Source organism: Bombus terrestris, chromosome 4 (assembly GCF_910591885.1).
Source record: "Bombus terrestris chromosome 4, iyBomTerr1.2, whole genome shotgun sequence".
NCBI lineage: Eukaryota > Metazoa > Arthropoda > Insecta > Hymenoptera > Apidae > Bombus > Bombus terrestris.
This window is the reverse complement of record NC_063272.1, coordinates 7,973,620-7,993,640: the sequence shown is the minus strand read 5'-3', so window position 1 is coordinate 7,993,640 and position 20,021 is coordinate 7,973,620. Positions and strand designations below refer to the sequence as shown.

General features: G+C 31.4%; 3 protein-coding genes and 1 long non-coding RNA gene across 13 annotated transcripts in view; 2 read left to right on the top strand and 2 right to left on the bottom strand.

Moving 5' to 3' along the window:
* Positions 1-10,881, top strand: part of LOC100650597 (pyrokinin-1 receptor) — a 35,415-nt gene extending 24,534 nt beyond the window's left edge. For all 10 annotated transcript variants that reach the window (XM_048405506.1, XM_012308210.3, XM_003395101.4 and 7 more), the window contains 3 exons: positions 7,860-8,074; positions 8,694-9,099; positions 9,621-10,881. In XM_048405506.1, the coding sequence (XP_048261463.1) occupies positions 7,860-8,074; positions 8,694-9,099; positions 9,621-9,868 (869 nt within the window). In that variant the 3' untranslated portion in view covers positions 9,869-10,881. The remainder of the gene's footprint in view (positions 1-7,859; positions 8,075-8,693; positions 9,100-9,620) is intronic.
* LOC100650722 (glutathione S-transferase) lies at positions 10,684-14,301 on the bottom strand. The gene is made up of 5 exons (XM_003395102.4): positions 14,162-14,301; positions 12,242-12,377; positions 11,707-11,874; positions 11,379-11,515; positions 10,684-11,057 (listed from the first exon to the last, which is right to left on the bottom strand). Exons 2-5 carry the CDS (start codon positions 12,372-12,374, stop codon positions 10,890-10,892), a joined length of 606 nt encoding a protein of 201 aa, XP_003395150.1. The 5' UTR covers positions 12,375-12,377; positions 14,162-14,301; the 3' UTR covers positions 10,684-10,889.
* Positions 14,302-14,409: 108 nt separating this feature from the next.
* Positions 14,410-17,251, top strand: LOC105665686. The gene is made up of 2 exons (XR_001098684.2): positions 14,410-14,541; positions 16,584-17,251. It is a non-coding gene; the product is annotated as an uncharacterized LOC105665686 (long non-coding RNA).
* Positions 16,835-19,444, bottom strand: LOC100651035 (glutathione S-transferase). The gene is made up of 4 exons (XM_012308211.3): positions 19,286-19,444; positions 18,279-18,412; positions 17,704-17,871; positions 16,835-17,447 (listed from the first exon to the last, which is right to left on the bottom strand). Exons 2-4 carry the CDS (start codon positions 18,406-18,408, stop codon positions 17,140-17,142), a joined length of 606 nt encoding a protein of 201 aa, XP_012163601.2. The 5' UTR covers positions 18,409-18,412; positions 19,286-19,444; the 3' UTR covers positions 16,835-17,139.
* Between the last annotated feature and the right edge of the window lie 577 nt (positions 19,445-20,021).

Here is a 20,021-nt window from a genome sequence, read left to right as displayed (position 1 = left end):
TATTTATAATGATAAAAATCTAGACGTTGTTACAGAAAATCTCCTAAGGAAGATATTTTTCGTGCAAATAAATGTCTTGTATCGTTATTGCCAAAAAATTTACTGAACATTTATTAAATTCTCATAATCCTAAGTTTTCTTCCACCTTGAGTTTAATCAAATCTCTAACATATTAACATATTAAAGGACGTATCTTCATCGACAACGAAATATTCCTATATTCTTCAGTTGTTATTTTTGTTTGAAAAAACTTACGAAACTTGTTGTATCAAATTCCCATTGTTCCATCTTTTCCATTGCAACGTCGGTTGCAATCCATGTATCTATATATCTTTTGTTATTTATCTTCTGCGTTAACACGATGTGCAAAATGTTTAACTCGTAAAACAAGATATCTTCGTCAACGGGTAAAAATTATGTTTCCTGCAGATATATGAATCCTCACAATTCTTATACTAGGATCGTTGACAAAAATTATATACTTTTCTTACTAGCTTACCTTTCACGTTCTTTACCTCAACTGGAAAAGAAAAATCTCCAACGTGTAGAACGATGTACCTTTATTAAGAGACATAAAAATTCTATGTCCATTTAAATTCTTCTGATGCTCAACTACAAACTCACGTTCTCCTTTAATTCATATACAGCGTTATTGCACTTGGCACAGTTTACAACGCCTTAAGTGTTAGCCTGTATTTTTTAAATGACTCGCGCTAAACATCCTGTCACGAAACAGCCAACGTTAATTAGGAGACTGAGAAATTGCGTAAAAGTAGTTACGGGAATATTACTTGAAAGTTAAATGAATCCGGATATTGTCTCGATTGTCTATTTATAGGAGAAACTGAAATTCAAATGAAAACGATAAATCGTTCATGAAAATGGACGAGCAACAATGTGTCGTTCGAGTTGGTAATATATCGCATCGCATGATACGTCCACTTAAACGATAGATGTTCCTACGATGACGATTTTCCGTCTTTGATTCGAAGTTTATTTTTAGTTTGGTCATTTTATAATTTACTATCGTATCATAATTCTTTACACATCGATATCTCAATTGTATTTCTATTACATTGTCGTTGTTCCTATATTTAAACGTTCGGAATTAAAAATCGAAGGTTTCTCGTTTCATAGTGATAGAAATAAAAGGTAATCTAAACTGAAAGAAAATAAATCGGAGAGAAGAAGGCAGAAACGAACAGCGGAAAACGTTCTTAAAATTTAAACGAGTCCAATAAACGTTCAAAATAACCCACTGAAATTTATTTCTCCGTGTTGCACAACAGCTTCGTCGAGCATCCCGCTATCGATCGTAAAATTCGAGTCTTGCCTTTACCGATACCCTTAAATGTAACGCAAAATCTTCTTCTAGTTTTCGCTACAATTCTTTCAATGCCATAGATTATTGAGAAACGAGCACACGCTGCCGGTGAGAAGTTTACATTGTTAGGTATTTGATAAAATCGAAAATTTTGTGAAGGTAGTCCGCATACATGGAATTCTCTTCATTTAGAAAAATCTTTAGACGACGATCCATCAGAATACGAAGAAAATAGCCCGCTAATATATTTTTAAAAAACATTAAAATCGCTGTATGTTCCATAGAATTAGAAAATTTTTAGAAATAGCTCGCACAAGATTCTTCCACGAAAATTCTTCTTCTCTTACTCAGTTCCTCTTCTTCCCTATATTAAAATGAAGATAAAGAACATTTTCTACTAATACGATTATTGCGTCAATACCAAAATAAAGATTAAATTGACCAAAAAAAAATCAGTAAAATACAATTTAAAAAACCATTCCAATCTTTTGACCAGCACAGCGTATAAATACATATCGGAGGAAATGCGTGTGCGTACACGATTGTTGGATATTTATTGCGGAAACGACTGTTTCTCAGCGTTTTCCATGGCCTGTACGATCTTATTCTGTTCACGAAGATCAGGGAATGATGGATAAGCAGCCTTTTTTATGCAAAGTAACCGACTGGCGAAACCACGACGTCAAAAGACGATAGTGAAGGATGGACTGGAACGCGAAGAAAGCTTTCGAGGTCGATAAAATCGATCGGAATTTCATTTCAGAAGTAAAACGTCTTTGATGTCTTACCACGTGAGTCTCGATCGTTCGAGGGATAAATAAGCTAATGTAATCTGTATGTCTGGTGAATCGAAAAGTGGACGATGCAGTTCAGAGAGTTTATGGCTTCTGTGAAGTGATCTATACATTATTGAATTTATGGAGTGCCGTGGATTATTGAATCTACATTGATCCGAGATTTTGATTATTGGTTTGATTATTGATAGTAGAGGAACTTGAAAAACTTCAAATTTGCTTTTATTGAACAGATGATCTACATTATCTTTTTATTTTCATCAGTTTTTGCGTCAGAGAGGAAAATTATTATTCATGCAACCTGAGTTTAGTTATACAACGACATTCGGTTCATCTTCGGTTGTTTCGTGACGCTGCAAGTGGAAGGTTGTGTTGTTTCCGCGAATGGTGGCATATCTTGTATTAAGTCAGCCTTGTAATGTCGTTGAGATGACTCACGAAAATTACCTCGCAAATTTTGAAAAACCTCCCGTCTAAAATTGACATTTTTTTTAGTTGTGTCGCTATCAATGACAACGAAAGATATGTTTTATAAGGAAATGAAAGTTAATGTCTGTTTTTGACAAATCAAGAGTTCGAGATCACTTTTGGGAAATGATTGTAATTTATTATGAATTACAAAATTCGTGTTGGTTATTATTTTATTTATTTATTATTTCTTAGTCCGTGCCTTTCGGCTTTGGACGAACTTTCCGTTTTACATCACTTATGTCTAATTCGTGTTGGTTATTATATTGTGCTGAATTATTACATTTATTTAGTAAATTAAAGATGATGAACGTTTCCTTTATTTTAGAATTATCACTGATCACACAAATTCAGCTACATCGATTAAATGATAAATTTATTAATAATTCTATAATGATAGCAATAATGCTATAAGAGGGTGAAGAATAAGATTCACATAATTCAATGAAATATCTGTTACAAAAGTATGAATACAAGAAACTATTTCGTACATTTTATTCTTCATGACCAACTTCTTTTTATAAAACACAATGAACCGAACGCAAGAAATGGTTGATGACTGTAATAAAATGTTCGTAGAAAATCTCACATCGAATATAAAATATTCAAAGAGACATTGTTATCGTTTGTAAACACAATAACGAAGTATCAACAAGAGCATTATTTTTCACAAAAAATCAAAATTATGGATTGTATTATATAAATTACATCGAAACGAATGCGAAAATACTCGAAAACAAACAACGTTTGAATCATCGTGTTCACTGATTTTGTTTAATTCACGAATGAGATCCGATTACTTATTTGATAAACGAGTTGACTGGCGATTATGTGGGCGCCCACATTCTTTCGTGAAATACGAATATTTTGTAGCGAGGTCGTTGCCTCGAAACCGGCAACTTTCACCTAATGCTAAAGCGTAGTTGATCTTTTAAATGATTTAATAGCCTAATTTCATATCCAAATTCTATTGCTATTTCAATAAGCAGACGGATCTTTAATGATCTTTTTAGAAGAACTTCAACGTAAAATTGAAATAAAAGATGCTTATCAATCGATTAATATTTTCTTTAAACTTACAATATTTTTGAAGGATGAACGATTAACTCGACAATGAGTCAAAGAACGCATAGAGCAAAAGTATAATCGTCGAAGATTTCGAATAACTGGATATTAGTTCAGATTTTAAACAATTTAATTCAAAACATTCTTTTTATTTATCGTCATTAGGCTTTCAAAATCGCAGCTATTTTGAGGTAATTTAAATTATTTTTTAATTTATTTAATATTTGTATAATACATATATTTATTTTTATATTTTTTTAATACATATATTCATTTAATATATGTGAAATAACATATTAATATTATTAATAATATTAATAATATTATAATATTAATAATAATAATAATAACCTCAAAATAGCTGCGATTTTGAAAGCCTAATGACGATAAATAAAATGAATGTTTTGAATTAAATTGTTTAAAATCTGAACTAATATCCAGTTATTCGAAATCTTCGACGATTATACTTCTGCTCTATGCGTTCTTTGACTCATTGTCGTAGAGTATACAATAGACTCAATTTATAAATAAAAACTTAAATTCTCTTTCGTAATTGCACGAATTGTGTATCTCGTAATTATACAACCTGTATGTTATATGTATTATTTTTTGGTCAAAAACAACATCGTATTCTAACCTCTGATCTCCCATAAATAATTTACACGTGGAAGTGATTTCCTTTCTATCAAAATCTGTTATTTCACGGATCACCGATTCGAAACAGCTCATCATAAACTGTATACCGTTTCCTATCCGAAGAGATCTTATCTGGAAGAATATGTTTTCTTATATAATGCAGTTTAGATGTAAATACAGTGAATTATCATTATAAAAATATTACATTGGTGCATATATGCATGAAAAATGTCGTTCTCGAATTTCAATGTGAATTTCAATTCGAACATTTGAATCTGTGCCAATACCATTAACTAAATTTTATTCCGCTGTCGATTGTTTTATTTGAACGTCGTTCGTATTAAGGAACGAGAAACGAGCTATAATACACGGTTCATATTAATGAAATTCATCATAAAAATGTTAGAACCTCGTTATTAACAGTTATGAATGATCAGAATATTTGCATAATTTATAAATATGAGTTTAAGCTCGGTCAAAGTACTGTGAAACTTGTTGAAAGCATACATACATTCTCAACTTTATGTAAATATGTTTATGTAAATATTGGAATAATTCAGCGTAGGTTCATGAAATTCAAGGTTGGCGACTTTTCATTAGGAAAGCAACCAAGTTGTATTTTGTGTGTTAAAATGGCTACACAATTCCGAAGATCAAAACATCGGAATCTTTATTAAAATATTCTTCGAATCCTTCCTGATTCTCTTGTTTAAAAACTTAAACAATTTTTGAACAAATAAATTCTTTCGAAGTAACGAAATTATCGAAATTTTTTAATAACTTTTTCATTCTAGAACAGATGCTTCTGAGAAATCTGAAGCAATGAATGTTGTTTATTATTAAGGAAACAATCGTAAAATTATATGAAAAATAAACGATCAAATATATGTATTTAGATTAGATTTATTTATAAAATCATATTATTTATTTTATCATTTACTTACGAAGTCAATATCAGATTAAATATGTTACGTTCTCTAATGTATCCGTTAGATGATATTAACGTTTTAATTTAGGAAAACGATATTTCATATTATGCGCTAATTTAGTACAACGCTTATCTAATTACAAACAATTCTGAACATCTTTATGGTTCATTAGTATTCAAGTATTTGAATTAAACAGAATCCTTCGAACGCTTAACGGTCCATTGAATCGGACTGAATCGATCACTTCCGAAAAGGTAGAAGTGCACAGACGTGAATCTAATATATATTCAGTTATTCAAAGAATCTAGACATTTAGTTCTGTCTGCTTGCCATAGAACTCTCTTTATTTGAAAAGGAACTTCCGGTGAACGAAGAACTAGTGATTTATCGGCGCAAATCATAAAAAAGTAAATCAAACTAAGATACTTGTAGATTTTCTTTCAAATAAAATGATTGTGGAAAAATCCACTCTTTAACAGAGGAAGCAATTAAATTAGCAGTATGTTATTACTTCCTTCGAATTATTTATTGAATAAAGGATTTCACAGATAATTAATATCGTCTCCCTTTGTTATAATCACAAGAATTAATGATTAATTATTTGAGTCTATTTCTTTCATGAAAAATATGTCGACTGTAAGCGGAAAAGATACAGAAGATCGAAACGTTAAAAAGTCAGAAATGAAGGTAAATGACCCCAACGCGATTTGAAAAAATTTACGAGCTTTCCTACCGTGCTGTTTATTAACGTCACCTTATAAGCCCATCGATTTATCTACCAAACAGGCAAAAAGCGAACTTTGTTCTGCGTCTTCATTACTATCCTTTTATTATAATTTTGTATTCTGTATTTTATTTTTAATTTTACATTTATATCCAATTTCTCCCGGCCAAAGTACGTTCTGTAGATCAAGATAAGAAAAAATATGTTAATAAACGCATATCACTGGAAGTTATAGATAGTTAGTTATAGATAACTAAAGTTATGATTAGAAAGAACGGTATACAAAATAAGCGGTAACGAACGTGCGTTATTAGGATAAAAATTATGAATCATGAAATGACATAAAAAAATCAATAAGGTTGCATTTATTGTTCTTTGAAGTTCTCGTTTATTACTCGTTGAAGTAATTCTTTTAACGATGTTCCTAATAACATATATGTAGTATCGTGGACAAAAGGCTTAAGATATCGGCCGAACCATAAACAATGTCGCGAGAGCCGCGGCATCGTCGGGTTCACCAATGTGTCGTCGGTCCTTTCAAGTGAATAGTTTCGTGGAAAAGGCCTGCGTGACCCTGGCCACGGGCGTTTGCGGAAACGTGCGCGATAGGGCGGGAAAAGACAAAGGGATACTAAAGACAGTGTTAGTCAGTTGAGAAGTCGTACAGTGTTTGTTGAGAAGCGAGAATAAGCGAGTGTAGAAGTCGGAGAGTGTGAATCGGGAAGTCGAGAGCTGAGTATGAGAATATGACGTGCGACAGCATTGTAATCAGTTTGTTGCTTTGAATATCATTTATTAAATCAAAACATCATTACTTGTCCTTTCCTCCAAGACCCATTTAAGATACTACATATATTTATGTGACGTTTTCTCCTTATCTTGACCTATAAGGCTGTGCTAACAGCGTTTGGCCCCAAATAACTGGGGCACCCTGCAATCTATTATCAATATCCGATCGTTTGTCATAAATTCTTTCGAAATTTGCATAAAATATTACAGTTCCGAAAATTCAAGGATTTATCGAAGCAATTCTGCCTTAAAACTTATGGAATAGACACTTTAATTAAAGAGAAGCTTAATACCGACACAAATTGCTTGTGGTGAGTTACTAATCACGATACTAATTATTTTTAGGGGCCTAATATTATAGGTAAATATAGGAATTTAGTTATTTCCTAAATCTTGAGTTTATAAATGATCCCAATTATGCTATACAAATACCTACTTTTATATTTGATTTTAACTCCAAAAAAGATCCATAATATTATAATATTAGAAATTTCACACTGTAAGTGTTATCATACGTAACAGAATTACTAATATTTATTTACAAAACGTTAAAAGTATGTATATTTATTGTATCCGATACCAACAACGTAGGAGATCTCAAGGATAAAGGTATAATTATTTTATAGGTCGTTTTTGTATGTTTATCTTGAATTATTCATAATTTCATTACATCCTCAAATAATTAAATAATGATAATCCATACAGATCTAAAATTCCCAATACAGACAATTTCAATGAAATCGTAAATTGTAATTTCTACTTCAAGAAACTCAACCGGGAAAGACGAGTTAACTCGTCATTTTGGTTGATAATTTCTGTGGACGTAAGAAATAATTTTCATGGACATCGTAATTTCTTCATTTTTGAAGTTCCCTTATTCTTTCACACGTGGCTTTGTTTTCGTTAAAAATAAACTCTGCCATATGTACGTCTGCAAGAACTAAAATTAACATCAATGAAAATAAAATTTATCTTTATTAATTTTTATCTTTAAAATCGTAATTTTTCGTTTAAAGACGATCCGGTTAATAGGTTAATACGTCCGATTGTAAAGTTATCTGCTGTAAATACCAATAATAAACGCATTTATAAGAAAAAAAAATGGGACAGAAACGATTTGATCGTTGCAGTTGCAGTAGTAGTGGCGTTCTTCATCTGTTGGGCACCGTTCCACGCTCAAAGGCTGTTGGCTGTGCACGCAAAGAATACGACTGAACCGAAAGACGCGTTAGTAATAGTCTACACTATCCTCACGTACATGTCCGGGGTGTTTTATTACCTTTCCACGACAGTGAATCCACTGCTCTACAACATCATGTCCAACAAATTTAGGGAGGCTTTCAAGGTAAGTTATCACTTGAGAATTTTGAATTGAAATCTACCTGTCAACGATCCTGTTTCAATTATCAATCATCCCCCAGAATAACGAATAATGAATGTATCTTTGTATATTCTTGTTACATTTTAACTGTGTTTTTAACTTTATAAATGAATATTTCCGTGGTTTTTCTTTGTATCCTCTATGTTTTCTTCTTTGCACCCCTAAAGTAGAAAACTACAGAGCTTCACAACGATCCTGAAAAATCTAAGATACTACAAACGAGTAGAAAATCTGTGCGAAGTTAATTTTCTTTCCGACAAGCTACTTATACCGATCGACGGTACAAGTAATCTACCGACGAGGATAGTAATTAACGAATGCTAATAACGTTGTAGCGTCAAAAATATAAGAAAAGATATAAAGAACTGGAAGTCGCTATCAACGACTTTTCATCCAAATTGTGGAAATAATAAGTGAAAAAAAAAAAGAGAAAATGACAATATTACAATAGATACTATTACAAACGTAAAAATTACAAAAGAGATCTGAAAATTAAGAAAAAATCGAACCCCCACCCTCCCTCCCCAAAAGATTGAGATAGAGTCTGACAAAGTACGTTAAACAAACTGAAGTTAACTTTCAGTCGATGCTGTCGAATCACTGCGGGCGGAAGTGGTCCTCTCGCAAGTCAGTACCACGACAACCGACGTACAGTAGCCTCTCGAGGTACGCGAGGTCCACGTTCAGGCAGACGGATGATCGTCAAAATTCGCCGTCGATCTCCGTCAGCGACAACAACCAAAAGCTGAGAACGACCAATACCACCGAACTTACCGGATTAAACGATCGAAAGGACAATGGACGAAACCAGTCCGACTCTGTGGCGAATAAGATCAATCATCGAGAATACAGCAGAAGCGTATCCAGAGGATTGAACTCCAGTCAGTTTACCTTAATGTCGTCCGTTAGTAAAAGTTTCAACGAAGGCAACAATAACATGACTGCGACTTACGTGAACATTCAAAGAGCACCGAGAGTTGTCACGCTCGGTAAGTGAGATTTTATTTGTTACTTTTAATTTTTCTTGATTGTACGAATACATAAGCCTCGGTTAGATCAACTGGTATATCAAGGTATTTGGTAGCGATATTGTAAAAAGGGCGTAGAAATGTTCTTCAAATCGACTAGGTGAAGTCCTGGATCGTTTATTGAATATTGATTACGTCTAAATGAGCCATAATTTACAAATATCAGACATTGACGAACTTATTCAAAGTCCATGGCCTTCGGCTAACTGTAGCAATCAGCGTGTAATAGTCACGTTGACGCGCAATAAAGGTTAATAATATAAGAATTGGCGAAGAAAGTAACGATTTTAAGCATCGATCACCGTAATTATTTTCACATCAACGAGACAGTATAATATTTAATTGTCGATCGAGAAGATGAAATATTTTAGCTCTTTGATGAATTATTCCGCTGGATACAGGATATAGCTTTTTAAATTATAATTAATCTGTTTCGAGTTATGAGTTTCTAAGCTATAATTTTTTTAATTTTCTTTAAACAGGAATACTCGCCGGCAAATTGAGATTGGGAACCAAAGAGCTATTTTCGCCTCAACAGAAGATCGTAACTAGTTCAGCGCCCAAGCCGGAAACGAGGACAGTGTTGGCACCGCAATTCCAAAGTCATCCGAGTATAGAGAGTGCAAACACTATCAGTAACTCTAGTTTAAAGGACTATGACGAGACAGAGTTTACTGGTATAGAATTGGCACGATACATGGGTGAACTGAACTGTGACTTAATCACTTAACGTTCGTTTAAGGAAAAGCGTCCCTTCGTCGAACGAGCGAAGCATAAGTACTTAACGAACTAAAAAAAAAAAGTTGAGAAATTGAGGCTTTGAAGTAAGAATACGTGTATGCGAACTTCTATAGGCAACAGTCAAGAGAATCTAAGAAAGAAGAACTTAAGACTTGAAATTTAAATAAAGATACTGAATATGTATGTCTTTTAAGAGGGAGCATATTTGTAAATCTTACATTGTAATCGAACAGCAAGGGATCTACGAACACGCTGATGTAAATCATATTATTAGTCTGGCATAAATGCTTCCCCAGTGTATTGCGAAAACGCCCACATTGAAAAGATCCAAGATCATCGAAATTTAATATTACCAATTAACACTACTGCGTTGTATATGCCCTTTCCGCGTGTTCATCAATCCTTTTCGCGCGCGCAAACATCATTATAAATCACTGAAACGGTGAAAACTGTAAGAAAACGATTTCATGGATCATTTTGTGTAAACAGCAGCGCTTAAACAAATTTTCTAAGAATAGATACAGAAAGAAATTGAATAATATCGTGAAAACATGATCTCAGACGATTTCAAATTTAATTAATGGTAAATGTTATTATAGCGATACTAAACATAGAGCAAGGTCGTTTGGAAATTACAGAAAGTCATAGAAATCGTGTAATATTTTAAGGAAATATCGTTCATAAGTAGTACAGTGCGAATTGATTATATGATTAATTATGAAATTTGCTTTGTACATTCTTGTACTTCATTTCACTGAAAATACAAGTTCACTGCTTCGTAATTACAAAAGGAAATCTCTTGAATAAATATAAGCGATATTTATTTTTCTACTCGTATCATACATAACAATTTGTAAAAACCATTCATATATCTCATCTATGCTTTTATAAACGTGACGTGAAATTTGTATAAAACATAAAATGTAAAAGAATATGCAAGCACACTTGCAAGGAAATAAACCAATCAACGAGTCCTGTTAAATTCTAACGCACGTAGAATATCTCTAAGCTTAAAACATGCTTTTGGGTCGGCTGTCGAGATAAGCTTTGATGTTGGGTAGCGACCTAACTTTCTCTACCAATTTCTTCAGTTCAGGGTGGTCTTTGTTGATGTCGGTTTGCAGCATGTTGGACAAGGTCTCCGATTGTGCGGCATAGAAAAGGTCAGCCCATGTTAACTACAACGACAATTGAAAATGTGGCTTAGAAATAAGCTTAAAATTACTTTAACTGGTATTAAGAAAGTAAAAAATTAATCGACCCTACTTTTTATAAATCCTTTTACTTTTACTTTACTTTTCATTATTGATATCTGAAAAATAGACTCAGATAAAGATAAAGATTACAAATTTAGAGCAATAATTGAAAAAAATTACAAAATTACAAAGAAAATCTTTAGTGATATCGCTCTTTTCAACTATCCAATTTGTGGTCGATTACTGAAGAAACAGCTTCTGAGAAGCTGATTTCTAGATTTTGCAAAACAAATAAACAATTACCTTTCCATTGACAAAGTGTCCTCCGTTTTTCTTCACTTGCTCATCTAACTTTTGGAGCATGGGAAGTTTGTTGTCAGCGTTGGTCTTCAGCTTGGCCTTATATCCAGGGTCTTGTTCCCAGTGGTACTGAGAGTATGCTATAAATTATAAACACAAAATCGATATATAAAAATTAAAACATAAATTATATTCTCTTCAATATTCTCTTCAAGTATACGTATTTCTTTGTGTGGACTGTTCTTCATTTGGAAGAAACAATAACCATGAATCAAAAAATGACAGAGCAAGTACTGTTAAAGTGAGTTAACGCAACGTAATAGACGCCTACCTGATCTCACGTCATCGATGGTGTCAACGGTGGCATCGACTAGGAAAGCTTCTTCATCGTTGGAACCATAGAGATTGTTTTTTCTGGCGAGCAGGCGAAGGATTGCTTTCGATTGATAGTAAGCCTTGCCGTCGATTTCCAAGACGGGTACTTGACCAAGTGGCATACCTGAAATATTCGCGATCATCAATAATCAACAAGTCATTAATTAATATTACGTGTGAACAGAATTCAAACATTTATCAAAATCAAAGCTCTTGACTTTCTCTTTGGGAAACATAGCGTAGATATTATGTATCTTCGACAGGAGTCAAATATGATATCGTTATTTATACGGAAGTCTTAAAAAAGTTTATACATTTCCATCGAGACCTCATTGGACATTCACTAATTTTGAACCAAGTATTTGTCAAATTACATTTTTTATATAATCTGAACTTGTATCTTAAAAGTTCTTTTGTAACATAAACTGTTGAAAAACGTAAACTTCATACGATAAGTATGAAATTAATATATTAGAGTTTTGAATTTTTACCTTTCTTAACTTCCGGCCATTCATCCTGAGTGAGCCTCTTATCTTCGAATTTAATTCCACTTTGGTGCAAAACCAGCCTAATTGGTTCAGCAAGGCCAGTGATGTTGAAGTAAGTCAATTTGTAGCTGGGCATTTTCTGTATTAAACAAACATAATTTGTACTCAAATTTTTTAATATTATTTTGTATTGGTTTGCTTCTAGAGTAATGTTATTCTTCGTTTATATTCTCACGAGGGAAATTAATCCAAGATCGTATTCATTATAATAGAAATCAGTTTGAAAATTTTGTAATAATCTTTCCAAATATATAATAATATTCTAAAATTTATTTATATAACTTTATACGTAGATAACTGAACAGTTTTATTTTGATAATATCATGAGTTGCAATATTACTCGTACGTCCGATATATCTTTGCCGTGATTCATGTTATATAAAATACGCAATCGCTGATGGCACAATAATGTTGGTATCTAAGTCTCGTCACTAATTATCTGTTGTTACCTTCGCAAGGTAAACACCTAACGTATATTATGAATTGTATGAAGTCTTATGTAAGGTATCTATGAATAATACTACTACTACTACTAAGACGCTACTTCGAGTATTTTTGAAATAAAAATTAAAGAGTTAGAAAGTTAAAAAGGATGACGATTGAGGAAATCGAAAAATTGTAATATTTGAAATTCGTGATGCTTGATAATTTAAATATTTAGAAATTGTAATATTTGTAAAATTGGAAATTTTAAACACTGAATATTCTCAGGTTTAGAAGTTGAAGATTCAAAGTTGAATCTATTTGAACAAGGAAAATTCGATTGTAAATATATATAATTGCAACGCTCTCGCATAAAAAAAGAATCGAAATTCAGACACTGAATGAAACTTTTAATCGCGACCGTATAAACAAGGTAATATTAGTTTAAATAAATTCTTGCCCGTCAAACTGACAAAGTGTAGCTGTCTAACAGTAGAAGATTCTAATTGTTCAAGTACTTCAAATTAGCGCAACATTCATTAATATTTTCTAAAAGAAACCTTGTACTTAGTAGTTTGCAACTTAATATTACGTTGAATTCATGTTTATTATCCGTGACATTGAACATCATAAGAGAAGTGAAGGTTCACGGTTTCTAACATTAGTTTCGTTAATCATACGTGTATAACGACTAACCGGCTAATAACACTCACTTTTTTACGCTGACACATACATTACTATAGTTATAACGTCAATAAACAGAAAATACATAAAAGTTAAGCGATAAAGAACACATGCTATCGATTGATATTTTAATGAATATTAATTTTATTAAAATGTCTGTTTAAAATTTATAAAATATATGTAACAGTCTATTTCTTATCTCTAATATTTAGAAATCATAGAAAAACAATTGACGAAATTTGCAAAGACTGGAGAACACTTATCAAATTTTCAAGTTTCCTACTTTTTTAAGGGCATAATAGCGTATTGCGCAATATTGCGCAAGAGAGTTGTGCGAAACTTCAGAGTGACTCAGAATGAAACCTGTCGCTTCTCTCCAGTTAAACAAACATGGATCAATATATTCAATGAAATACTCTGAGCTTCCAACTGTATGATATAAAATCAAACATCGTTCTCGAAGTTAATTACCTTCGGCTTCTGTCAATGTTGAGAGAGCTAATTCTAATTATAAAGCTTCCTTTGAAAATACGATTATTATTTGAAGTTTGGAAAAAAATTATTTATCACGCAATAGCAGTATTTAAATGAAATTTCAAATTAATTTAATTTTTAATTTATAATAGAATATAACCTATTAATAAATTTCGAAAATAAAGCGTGATGTTACATTGTCACGATGCGAATATATTAAAATACAAACTTTTACAGAACCTTTATCACGTGAAAAATGGTATAGAGACATAAAAGACTTACGATGTTTTATGCTGGAACGTAAACTAGACGCGTTGATCTCTCGTAGAATACTGTTTCGAATTACCGACCATGAGCTTCATATAAATAGTTCTTGCAATCCTCCGAGAATATCGTTCCCCCCACCATGCTGAATGATATTCGTGTGATAAATCGCGATAGCGTACATGGCAGAATCAACTAGAATTCCTTGATAGAGTAACATCCTTCGTGGCACAGCTTTGTTAATAAGTAAATCACTTCGTAATGGGTATCATAAAAAAAGTCTATGAACTAAACGATCTATTGGGGCGTTGAATGACGTCCGTTACGGTTACGAGCAATATTTATTGTAATTACATTGTTTAGCCCGCTAAAAAGACTGTCATTGTTTGAAAAGGGAGGTAAGATTCCACTTCTCTATACTCGGTTTCATCGGAAAGGCTAAATTTTCTAGTAGATTGTAAATTATTTATTTATTGCGTACACAACGATAAGTTATGTGAAAGATGGTTAGTTTCAAAGTTAACAAATTGTTGAGGATAGGAAATATGTTCTGATTATAATTTGATGAAAAATCAATGCTCTTTTTTTAATTGAAAATAGTAAATAATAAAATTGGACGAATTGCGATAATCTAACCAGCCACTTTCTAGATTGAGGTTAGGTTAGGCCTATTTCATAATGTCAGATTGTTGGAGTGGTAAAATTCTGCAAGTCATGGGGATAGCAAAAAAAAAAGTAACTCAATGTTACACTCCATGTGGTAACTTTTAGAGTAACTTTTAGTAACTTCACGAAAAATGATTTCGCTTTTACGATATCTCAATATTTTATGATACTTTTCATATTATAAAAAAATTAAGTTTATTGAACGGGTTGAAATTCTTCAGCTTTATTTTTACAAGAAATTTCGGAGTTAAAGCTATATAATTATGGTAGTTTAATAATCAATAACTAAAATGATTCTAAGTCTTTAAAAATCAGGCCACGAAAGACTATTTTAAGTCTTTAAAAAGACTTTAAAAAGACAAGAGATAGAAAACAAGATAATTGTCCTCGTAATCGTTTATTTTGATCAAGAAGTTTTGTTAGAATGATAAATAACATTGATATGTTGAGATACGTGTTGAAATGAGATGACTTTCTAAACAAAATTGTCGGTACGGGCCAAATTTTTAGAATTAATAATGTCAATAAGAATCTTGTACAGTCATTCTTTCGTAAAATGATTTTAATTTTATCACTGGTGTAATAATATTTGAAGATAATGTTATCTATTTATTTATATGTATCCAAATAAGGCAATATCGACTGATTTTTTAAGTAAGCAGTAAAATATAAGTAATTACCAGATATCGATTGCTCAATCTTATACAAATCGATGTAGGGTGAAAATAAAATATTAAGAATATTTTACTAACTCTTTTTCTCTCGTTTTATATTTTGAAATAGAGCATAACATTCGTGAATTAACACGAGCTTAAGATTTTTTGAAGAACGTACAAGACGGAATACGAACAATAAAAAAAGGATGTTAAATACAGAAAATAGATTGAAATTTAGATTATGAAATATAAAAAAATGATATTGCATAATTTACAATTATTTACGATAGCTTACGTCAGTATGTTGGAGGGTAAACTATAAAATATTCAAAAACTGATACCATTTAGACATAATTTAGGAAAACAATAAATTGCGGAAACCGATAATTAAAACTCCATATGATCAATACTCCAAAACTCTAATCCTAATAATTACTCAGCAATAATTATCGATACTTCATGCTGATTAATGTTTGAACTCCGTTTTTTTTTCTGTATGTGTATACAAATTTCGTACAGTTTGATAAAGCGAAATTGAATTATCATTTTTTTGTACTGCTTCAAACATTGAAATTTGTCATCTTCAAGGCCGATCACACATAGTCACAGATTGCGGAGTTGCATGGGTAATTAATTTTACAATCGGTTTTCCTTTGATATAGATGTGAATACAAATAGCCATTGATAGACAATATACCGAACCAGTTCTAGTTTAATTTGAAGTCATCGATCGTTTGATATCTTTGGAAGAATAGTAAAAGTACAGAAAACAAGAAAAAATGGCGTTAACTAAAAGATAGCTCCAATTTATCTCATAAATATTATCTATATATCATTTGTAAGATGTAAGTGACCAAGATATCGAATTATAAAAAAATTGTATGTAACGATTAATACTTAAACGTTACTTACATTTATGTACATGAAAATTTGATCCTTTATTAATTAAGTTACTGATCGACAAAATGATTTCCTACATAATTCTCCGCCTTACAAAGTGCAAATAATCCCACATGAACTGAAATGCATATTTTTTTTTTTACGCAAGCCTTATCTGTACCTAGCAACGAGCAAGCAGATTAATTACTTTGCACACGGTCGTATCTTGTTTGTTGTAGGCGAGTTCTCTCGTGGAATCAACGAAGTACTCAACTTTAAAGTGATAACTGAAGAACAACATTATTGTATCGATAAAAACCATGCTTTTTTCGCAGAAATATGTAACTCATATTTTTTTTAAAGCAACACTCACAACGTATTGAATAAAATTATCATACACTTTTTTTGTCTAACATTTGTGAAATACGATATTATCAAGATCACCAAGAAGGTAATCTTCAATTCTTAATGAATATAACAAAAAACATAATTAATGATTATTTGATGGTTTTATTATTATCTCTGTATTACAAAAGCACAACATGGTGTTAACAGTTTATATAGTTCGTATGTTTCTGTAGGAATATACAAATAATAGTTCTCTATCGCAACGTAATCTAAATGGAAAACCCTAATTAAATGACAAAAATATCAGTAATAACTGGAACTAGTGAATGTTAAAAGCGATCAGTATATTCCATACAAACTTCCATCAACGCGATTCGTCCCTCATTCTCTCAACACACTAAGATCACAATCTTTAAACGCTTATAAAACCATCAGCAATCGTAAAGTTTAGAATTCGCTATCTGGGCGCCTCTCAATCCAGCTTTTGATGTTAGGCAGAGCGAGGACCTTTTCCTTCAGCCGCGTCAGATTGATGTAATTCACAATCAGATCAGACTCGTACATAAAGCAAAAATAATCGAGTAGAGCAACGAATGTTAAATCAGCCCAGGAGAGAGTACCGTTGTGGAAGTAGCCATCATTTTCCTTCACTTGCTGGTCCAAACGTTCTAAAACGAATGGCAGCGTCTCTTCAGCAGCCTTGCGTTTTGCAGCTTTGACCTTCTCGTCCCCCTCATAGTGGAAGGAGGCAAGTTCTGAAAATTTGTTTTCAATTAAACACTATTCGCTAATGTTATACTAATTTGAATACAGTGTTGTGCAAAATTTAAATGATACTGAAAATAGAATTACAATCCTTTTTAATCCTTTATTTTCTATTGTTGACATAAGTGTATCGTTCGATTAAATCAAATATTAAATCGGATTTCAACTAATAAATACCTGAACACATATGTACTATTTGTTATTAAGACTCTTATAAGTCTTATGCAAAACAGCACTGATACTCACTATAACGAACATCATGAATAGTATCAACAGTGGCATCAATAAGAAGAGCTTCCCAGTCATTCTTTCCAGCTAAGCCATATTGTTTGGCTAAGTAACGGCAAATAGCTGTAGATTGACCAACCTTTCCTTTATCAGTTACGAGCATAGGAAGCTGACCATAAGGAGTCGCTAAAAACATACAACTAATAGAATCAAAGATTCTATCAAACAAACAGTTTAGTATTCAATTTTTAGTAGAATTGTAAATCATTAATTCTAATTTAAAACTTCATATAAAGAAATATAATTAATTTCCTCAGTTTATCATAACAGATGATGTTGCTTCTTAAATATCTAGCTTCCTGTTATCTGTTTTGAAAAGATAAATTTAATTTATTGATAATTTACCAGCAGACAAAGGGCATTGTCTTCTTAACAATACCTATTGTTTTCCCACATATCTTATAGAGCAACGGAGAGTAAACAATAATCTCTGTTATGCTGTGCATAATTGTGTTCTACTTTATTTAGCTACTTTAGTTAAATTAGGAAAGATAGGGTTTAAGAAACAGAATTTCTTTAAATTTTAAGCTTACAGGGCTTTATTTCTGGCCAGACGTCTTTGTTGATACGTTCATCATCAAATGGAGTACCAGCATAGCTGAAGAGAAAACGGATTGGTTCTCCCAATGCCGTGACTGGGAAGTAAGTCAATTTATAGGGCATCTTGCTGGAAGTATAATATACACAAAGTAAAAACAAAGAATCATTGATGACAAAAATTATATTATATAAATTATGAAGTATAAGACAATTTAAATAAAAAGCATCAACTACTAACTATTCACATAGCTATTTGTATCTTTATATTTTAATATATCTTAGATATAAAAAAAATATTATATTTGGATGTAATAATGTATAAACTTGCGCCAAATATTATAACAAAATATTGCACCTTAAAAAGTTTATAAGGAAGCTATCAATTAATGCAAATAACGCATTTGAAAATATTAATTACATTCGCGCGATTCGTTATTTCTAGTATTAATTTAATCATATGGTTTTATACACCCAAGACTCCTCCTAACAGTAATTTAGTACGATTACTAGTCGTATGCACAATGTATGTATGTATACAACTTTCGTAAATATAAAAAATATAAAAACATTCAGCATGACTATATATTCTTCCAGATTTAAGAAACATTTTCTAATTGCATACTTAAATTTATCGATCAATTATAAACATGTAATAATATTTATTTCTTTCAATTACTAATTTTTAAATCATCTGCCGTTCCGTTAATGCGTACAAGTATCTTATGTTTATTATTTAGTTATCAATAAAGAAGAAACATTTTCTAATTGTACACTTAAATTTATTGATCAATTATAAACATATAATAACATTTATTTCTTTCAACTACTAATTTTTAAATCATCTGCTGTTTGGTTAATTGAGTTACGCGCCGACTTTCCGTACAAATATCTTATGTTTATTATTTAATTATGAATAAGGAAAAGAACATACAAAATATAGTTTTTAAACGGTTTATTATAAGAGAAACTTCGACTCAGGATATATTTATTATTTACTTACAATTTTTTTTTTAAGACTTCAGAACCGGAACAAGCACACTAAATTCCCAAGCCGGTTAACGGAAACTTGAATGTGACAAAAGTAACCTTCAGATCTCTATATGTTCTTTTTCCCCTCCATTGCTACTACGTACTCTTATTCTATTCGTTGAGCTGCGCTGATATGTGAAATTATGGCTACATAAAAACATCCGGAAAGATTTATATTGAACGATTTATAGTTTAACGTTAATAAATTTCGATAAATTAAAGTTGAAAATTATCTTGATTTATGAGAACATGTTTTCTGTAACAAAATTTAGTAAAAACAAATTATTAAGGCTTATAGATTCTTCAATGATTATGTATGTACTCATAACATCGTTCGATAAAGCGTCGAATTATACATAATATTGAAGCGCGAAATTTCAAATTCAACGAAAGATAAATAACAAATATTGCGAATAAATGATATTAAATTTACGATAATCTCATGTAAGGAAAAATAAAAGGGATAAAAGTAGTACAGAAAATAGAAAAATCTATAAATCTGGGGGCTGGGAAATAGAAAATATATAAATTTATGTTATTAGATTTTTTATTGATTTGCATAAAAGAAAATTATTTATTTTCAATGTTGATTTAGGTGCCTAAATTAGCAATGATATTATATGAAATTTTCTATTTTTATCAATCATAATTATATGTGGTGATTGGTAAAATATCTGTTAATCACGATCGCTTTGTTATCAGCAGTA

Coding starts and splice junctions, on each gene's coding strand:
- LOC100650722 (XM_003395102.4), bottom strand. CDS start 12,374: ATGCCCAGCTACAAATTGACTTACTTCAACATCACTGGCCTTGCTGAA. Junction 11,875..12,241: donor ATGGCCGGAAGTTAAGAAAG/GTAAAAATTCAA, acceptor CGAATATTTCAG/GTATGCCACTTGGTCAAGTA. Junction 11,058..11,378: donor GACACTTTGTCAATGGAAAG/GTAATTGTTTAT, acceptor TTGTCGTTGTAG/TTAACATGGGCTGACCTTTT.
- LOC100651035 (XM_012308211.3), bottom strand. CDS start 18,408: ATGCCCTATAAATTGACTTACTTCCCAGTCACGGCATTGGGAGAACCA. Junction 17,872..18,278: donor CTGGCCAGAAATAAAGCCCT/GTAAGCTTAAAA, acceptor GTATGTTTTTAG/CGACTCCTTATGGTCAGCTT. Junction 17,448..17,703: donor TATTCATGATGTTCGTTATA/GTGAGTATCAGT, acceptor ACAAATTTTCAG/AACTTGCCTCCTTCCACTAT.